The 6,720-nt window shown below is 62.7% G+C and overlaps 3 protein-coding genes across 3 annotated transcripts; 2 read left to right on the top strand and 1 right to left on the bottom strand.

The window, feature by feature from the left end:
* Positions 1-123: 123 nt before the first annotated feature.
* MNEG_12555 (hypothetical protein) lies at positions 124-612 on the bottom strand (the record flags this gene model as incomplete). Its single annotated transcript, XM_014038975.1, has 4 exons — positions 124-134; positions 196-294; positions 396-468; positions 565-612. The coding sequence occupies 4 exons, from the start codon at positions 610-612 to the stop codon at positions 124-126; spliced, it is 231 nt and encodes a 76-aa protein (XP_013894429.1).
* Positions 613-2,195: 1,583 nt separating this feature from the next.
* Positions 2,196-3,491, top strand: MNEG_12554 (hypothetical protein; the record flags this gene model as incomplete). Its single annotated transcript, XM_014038974.1, has 4 exons — positions 2,196-2,332; positions 2,461-2,533; positions 2,826-2,969; positions 3,225-3,491. 4 exons carry the CDS (start codon positions 2,196-2,198, stop codon positions 3,489-3,491), a joined length of 621 nt encoding a protein of 206 aa, XP_013894428.1.
* Positions 3,492-4,011: 520 nt separating this feature from the next.
* Positions 4,012-6,350, top strand: MNEG_12553 (hypothetical protein; the record flags this gene model as incomplete). The annotated part of the gene is made up of 6 exons (XM_014038973.1): positions 4,012-4,026; positions 4,146-4,226; positions 4,421-4,564; positions 4,855-5,154; positions 5,404-5,586; positions 5,976-6,350. 6 exons carry the CDS (start codon positions 4,012-4,014, stop codon positions 6,348-6,350), a joined length of 1,098 nt encoding a protein of 365 aa, XP_013894427.1.
* Positions 6,351-6,720: the final 370 nt, after the last annotated feature.

Genomic DNA, 6,720 nt, shown 5'->3' with positions numbered 1-6,720 from the left:
GTGCAGGGCGACGGCGGCGTGAGCAGGTGGCGACAGCTGCCGGGAGCCACGACGGCGGACGGCCAGCCACGAGCAAACAGTCAGGAGACCTGCTTGGTGCGGGTGCCGTACGCGGGTCTCCAGTTACAGCAGGACTGGCAGGGCCAGCGACGCAGGCTGGCAGCCCGCCCGTGCAAGGGGGGGGTCGCAACTCACGCTTGCCGCTGCCGGCCGCGAACGCTGCAGAGGGCAGCACGCTGCCCAGCGCCGGGATCGCCGCCAGCTGCAGCACCTGCCGCCTGCTGGTGTCTGAGCCTGTGGGGCAGCGCCAGGCATTGGAGAGCGATACCGTTGCCGCTGGATCGTCAGGGGGGGAGTGGGCTGTGGCCAACAGCGCATGTTAGTGCGTCGCTCACCGCTGCGCTCCGCCGTGGCATTCACCCGGACCGTGCTGCGGCTGATACGGAAGCTGGTGAACGGCTTCTGAGCCTGCGGTGCCAATGGGGGTGTGAGATGTCGAGATTCACTGGGATCGCCCCTGCCAGGTGCGGGGCCCCTCGCCAGAGGTTCTCCAGCTCCACGCACCGGGCGCTGAGCCGGTGCAGTGGCAGCACCAGACTTAAGCTGAGCCATAGCTGCCATTGCCTGGGGCGTTCGTTGCTCCTGTTGTGCTCCCTGTGTCGCGGGTGTCCAGCGATCTCTGCAGCGGCTACTTCAGCTTGGTGGCTTGCTGGATTGTGTGCGCTTGATTCGTCATTGAGGACACCAATGTCGAGTCATGGCCGCCCCGGTGCGGGCGCACAGCAGCTGCTGCCCCTCGCGCCGACCCCCAGCCACACCCCCACGCTGCGCCGATATTGACCCGAGCCGCACCGCATGCCTTCATCTGAGGCCCCTTATTCTGGACAAGATGGATAATTCTGGTTTAGTTTTTTTTAGCATGTTATTGCACACAATACAAAAACATGTCAAGCACATATTTGACCCGCACACTCATGACCAAACAAACACCAGTCCAGCAGCTGGCCACGGGCCCAGAGTCCTGTCGCCCAGCCGAGCCCTGGTCAATTGGGCGGAGACACGAAGACTCATGTTTACAGCGTCTGCATGCTGGTGTGGGACGGCGCCCTGCAACCCCCAAACATGTGCGACACGGGTGCTCAGTTGATTTTGTAAATCCCCCTCATCAATACCTGTTGACGTCGCGGACAAAAGCCCATTCGATTGCACTATGGTATATCGCTTCCAACGCAATGCACAAATGTGCCGGACGGTGGTGGCTGTGTTGAGGTGCTTTTTGGGGAGACTGCACTGGCGGAGGTGCTCGGTCCCGACAGCGTGAGTTTCTGCAGAGTACTAAGAATTGCGTGCATGACAGGAAGGGAAGGCTCGGGCACCTGCGGCACTCTTTTCTCAGCATCACTGCCAGGATTGAGGCACCTTCCGAATATGCAAGACAGTGCAAACGTGCAAGACAGTGCAGTCGGGAAGGGCTCTACGACCCTATATACCGTGACACTCACCCCCACCTAGCACAGGCTCGTCCTCGAGCCTGTCTGGCTGTCACCCTGTGACTTCGGGGCGAAACACGATCTGCACGCACCCGGGTTCGAACCTGCGTCCTCCGCTGAGAGGACTGGCCAGGACCGGCTGGAGCACCAAATGTAACGTGACAGACCAATAGGTGTCGCTAGCGTGCTCGGGAAGGGCTCTACGACCCTATATACCGTGACACTGCCTTGCCGCCCCACGACTAGTCTGTCAGCGAGGACGCTGAAGCTAAGGGGGGAGGAGTGTCACGGCTAGAGACGTGGGCAGCCTGCGGAAGGCAGGTGGGCACGGGGACCGGGGAGAGCATGGGGTCGTGCCCTTAAATGTCCTTGAAGGGCCCGGTTATAGACTTCACGACTGAGTTACAGAAGCCGGTGTAACGTCCGTCACGTTACACAGAGGCCCAGCAGGCGGTGAGAGTACAAGTATCTGCACGAGCTTGAGATGTTGCCTAGGAACTAGTAACACTTGCTGCGGCAGTAATTGAGGTTGACCACCTTCTTGGAAGTCCTGTTTCGTAATTTGCATTCCATCTGATCTCGGAGATCGCCGTGGTCAGCACGGCTATTATCACGTAACACTAGCAGCGCGAATATAAAGGGGAGCGAAGCAAACGTGCGGAATCAACCAGGATTCGTTGAGGCAAACACAACGTTGGATGCAGCATGGCCTCGCTGAGGCGCAACAACGCCACACGCGGCACTATCGACACATCACGGCCCATCGGCGAGGGCGCCTTCCGGGTTGTGTACAAGGGCCATTACACAAAGGGAGAGCGCGAGGGTCAGCCACTCGTTGCAAAGTGAGAGCGTGCGTGGCAAGCATCCGGAGTTTTTGGGCAAGTACCGTAGAGCCTACTGTAGCGGCACCGCGATGTGAAGCACTGGCCTGCGCATCGCTCTTATCCGTTACGAACCTACTTATTTGCAGATGGTTCAAGACAGGCGTTGTCTTTGAGAGTCGATTTTACTCTGAGGACATCAGAGCCGTGGACAAGGCACAGGTGACTGCGCCACGGTCAGGCCAGGTGCCTCGTGGAAAGCTTGGAAGCGTCAGCAGCACTTGCAAGCTGACTAAACCAAGCTTTCAAGTAAATTTTGAATCCGTGCCCACACAGGATATAATCAATGCCTTCAACAACGAAGATATAATCGATCAGTACATCTTGCTGAATGAGCCCGAGGTGGGCAAGAATCCTGCTGCTGGTTGATTGCATGGCGTGCGGCTGAAGACAACAGCAATGCTCCCTGCTCTGCTGTTGAAGAGCAGTCGCCTCCTCTACCTGCACGGTGCAGGTGTGGACGTTCGTCGAGAGCAGCGAGCGGGCGGGGCAGAAACACCTGGTGGAGCCCTACATTGAGGATTTTTGCAAGTTCAACTCCAACACTGGTGTTGTGTTTGATCAGCATGATGCCTGGTCACAAGCCATGCAGGCCCTGGTGAGTGGTGCTGAAGTTCGTGGCCAGCAAGGGCACTCACACATGTGCCTGTTCGTTGGATTAGTGCTTCGTGTTACATGCGCACAGGCCCCCTTGTTGCATGACGCCAGCATTATGCAGCACTTGACCTCAACCTACAACCCCAATATTTCTCGCCCCACTTGCTTATGAGGCACACTTGTGCGCCACAAGTGCGCGTATGCCTGCCTCTAATCACCACGACGACCGCCCCCTGGCTGCGCATGCTGTTCGCAGAGCCACTACTCCTACCACGCCAGCGGCGGCAGCTACGTGCTCTGCGACCTGCAGGGCGGCATGACGGACGAGGGCATGACGCTGACCGACCCGGTCATCCTGTCGCGCAGCGGCACCCGTGCGTATGGCGCGACAGACCTCAGTCTCGACGGCATCAGCACCTTTTTCGCGCGTCACAGGTGCACCAAGTTCTGCCAGTCGCACTGGCAGCAGCCGCGCCACCAGGCCATCTACTTCCCGGCGGCGCGGGGCACGACATTCATGTGAAGCCAGGCCGTGCGGGACCGCACGTGTGCTCTGAGGGGCCCATGTGTGCGCATGATGGCACAATATCGCGTGCTGTCCCATGCCCTGCGCTGCCTTTGCCTCCCTCCTGCATGCCTTCAATTGAGAGACATGTCATAATCCTGCAAATTTCCTGAGTTACCAGTGCTTTCAGCATGCGGCCCGGCTACCGAGAGACCAGATTGTGGTTGCTGCCACAGGGGCGGCAGCATGCGCAGCTGGTTGTGCACCCCGGCTGCATGGGGCCACGTGAATGTACCTAACAGATAAAACTGTGAATAAGTATGTCGAGCGGTCCTCTGTATTATTTAACCGCGATGCCGGCGGGGTGCGAACGGGCGGCAATTGGTGGTTCGTGGCAGCACGGGACGGCCGCCGGCACATCACATTGCAACATTTATTGCATTTAGAACGTTGTCACCCTGCGTAACCGTACAAAGATCCGCTTTCAAGGCATCCCGTGGCAGCCTGCGCAACATAAGAATCAGACAAAGCATCAAGCATGGCCTCGCTACAGGTGATCACAGGGCCGCATTTTGCTTGCATAAGCAATCCGCATGGCCCTTGATGAAGCGTGTGTGCAGCTCGGGCCGCGCTCAAAGCAGACGCCCCGGCGCCGGGTGCTGCACGATGCAGGCGTTCAACAGCGGGCGGCTCGTGGCGGAGCGTGCCGCGCCGTCCAGGCGCAGTGCGACACGTAACCTGGTGCCTGTGAAGGTGCGCGGCCAGGAATAGGGTGGGCGGAGCGCACGCTGTCATGCGTGCAGGCACCATCACGTGAAAGGGCACCTCCCCACAGCACATTTGCGGCACAGCGATTTGCCCTGTGAGCTGGATCGCCCGGCTGCTTTGCGTGAGCTCTCTCAGACGATTGTTACCCAACACCCCTGCACCCACACGCGCCCCTGCAGGCGCCGGCCGCTTGCGCAGCTCTCCAGCAGCGGCAGCGCCAGCAGCAGCAGCAGCAGATCGGGCGCCGCGCGCGCCTGGCAGCGCCTGTCGCGGCGGCGGCGGTCTCCAGCCCGGACGTGGAGCAGGCCAGGACCGCCCGCCCTGTGAGTACCCCCGCGGATTGCTACGCGCGTGCACCCTGCGCGGGGCGCACCAGTTTGTCGCGAGCCACCTCAGGCTGGCGCATGCGCAGTCCGGCGCTGGGCCTCGTTGGCCCACTCACTTGGCCGAGGCACAAACACTTGCCTGGCTGCACGAAATTAGCTCAACTCCCTCGCACACTGCCTGGACCGGCCTGGGCCCCACCCCCTGTGCGCGCCCTGCACAATGCCCCACTGCGCGAGTCCCCGCCAGCCCCTAATCCTCCGGCCTCTGCTGCTCGGCGCTGCTATAGCTGACCCTGGTGCCGCTGACGCTCCCGCGGCATATAATGCTGCTGCTGCTGCTGCTGCTGCTGCTGCTGCTGCTGCTGCTGCTGCTGCTGCTGCTGACCTTGCTGCTGCTGCTGCTGACCCTGCTGCTCCTGCTTACCGTGCTGATGCTGCTGCTACTGCTGCTGCCGCTGCCGCCGCAGGACCTGGGGGCGGGCGTGCCCCGCGAGCTGCTAGAGGAGGCGAGCGCGGCCGGCCAGGCGGCGCGCGAGGGGGCGCTCAAGGGCGCGGTGGTGCTCTTCGTCTGCGCCGGCTACGGCAAGGTGCGGCCGCCGCTTGATTGTTTTGGCTTCCCTCCCTCTCCCGCAGCTTTGACCCCGGCTCTGCCTGTTTCCTGCTGGGCTTGGATGCAGAGGCTGGGCTTGGGTGTGGCGCCAAAGGGCCTCTGTCGAGCGTCGGGAGCCTTGCAACGCCGCGAGCGGGCTCGCTTTGCAGCCAGCGCGCGCCGCGACGCCAAGCCTCCTCCCCTCCCCCGCACTGCCGGCCGTGAACGGGCAATGTTCGACCCGCAGAAGCGCTTCATTTACGAAAAGGCGCGCCAGCTGGGGGTGACTGCGGTGCTGGTGGACAGCCCCAACCACTGGGGCAAGGACTGCGTGGGCAGCGCCTTTGACGCGTTCCACCCCATCGACCTGTCCCGCGACACCGAGAGCGTGCTGGATGACATCACTCGTGTGTACAACAAGCTGGTCGAGGTGAGAGAGAGCGCACGTCCGTGTGTGTGTGTGTGTGTGTGTGTGTGTGTGTGTGTGTGTGAGTGCGCGTGCGTGCTTGCGTGCGCACGTACGGGCGCACGAGTGCAGCAGCTCCAGGAAGCACTCCTGATAAGCAGGCAGCACCGACCCGGCACTTGCGGTTTTGTGCGAGCACCGCGCCCATGGCGTTCGAACGTTCGAGGCGGCCGGCCGCAGCTGGGAGCTTCGGGGGCCCTCTTCGGCACACATCACCTGAGAATGTGTGGACACGTCTAGGCAGCCAACCTGAGCCGGGGGTCCCCAAAGCCTCTTGGCCGCCGATTTGCTCCACCGCCCCAGCCCCTCAAAAGAACAGCGTGTCCTTTCCATCGTCCCATCACCATCTGCAGGAGCATGGCGCGGTGCACGGCATCTGCTCTTTCTCTGACCTGGCGCAGCCCCTGGTGGCCCGGCTGTGCGAGCGCCTGGGGTACCCCGCCAACAGCGTCGACGCCGTCGCGCGCGCCCGCAACAAGGACCAGACGCGTCAGGCCCTCAAGGTGCGCGGCCGCCCCTCGGCTTTTTTCGTTTCTAAGCGGACGTTAGAGCCGAAAGCGAGGCCGAGGCGCGCTGCGGGCCGGCGCGCTGCTGGCGCGGCCGGGGACGCGGCCGGCGCGCGTCCGTCTGCGGCGCGTGATGTACGCGGGCGAGCTGGCAGCGTCGCGTTGGGCGGACAAAAGAGCAGCGGGGCCGTGGCACGGGCCGTGGCACGCACAGCCGCCTGATCCGTGGCGCCCAGCCAGCCAACCTGCAGCCAAGCCTCCCGCCTCCCATCCGTCCCACCCTCGCGCCCACCCCCACCCCCCCAACCTGGGTGCACACCCCACCCCCGCAGGACGCCGGCCTGCCGACGCCGTCGCACGCGATGGTCAGCGGCCCCGACGACCTGAAGCCGGCAGCTGCCGCGGTCGGCTTCCCGTCGGTGCTCAAGCCCGTGGGCGGCAGCGAGTCCATTGGTGTGGTGCGGGTGGACAGCGAGGAGGACCTGGCGGCACGCTACCTGGAGCTGCAGGTGCGTGTGTACACGTGTATGTGTGTGTGTGTGTGTGCGCGCGTGTGTGTGTTGATGTGTGTGTGCGCGGAGGGGAAGGGGGG

The sequence above is a fragment of the Monoraphidium neglectum genome (genome assembly GCF_000611645.1).
Source record: "Monoraphidium neglectum strain SAG 48.87 unplaced genomic scaffold scaffold03304, whole genome shotgun sequence".
Taxonomy (NCBI): Eukaryota; Viridiplantae; Chlorophyta; class Chlorophyceae; order Sphaeropleales; family Selenastraceae; genus Monoraphidium; species Monoraphidium neglectum.
Note: the sequence above shows the minus strand (reverse complement) of the source record. Positions and strands in the feature narration are given on the sequence as shown.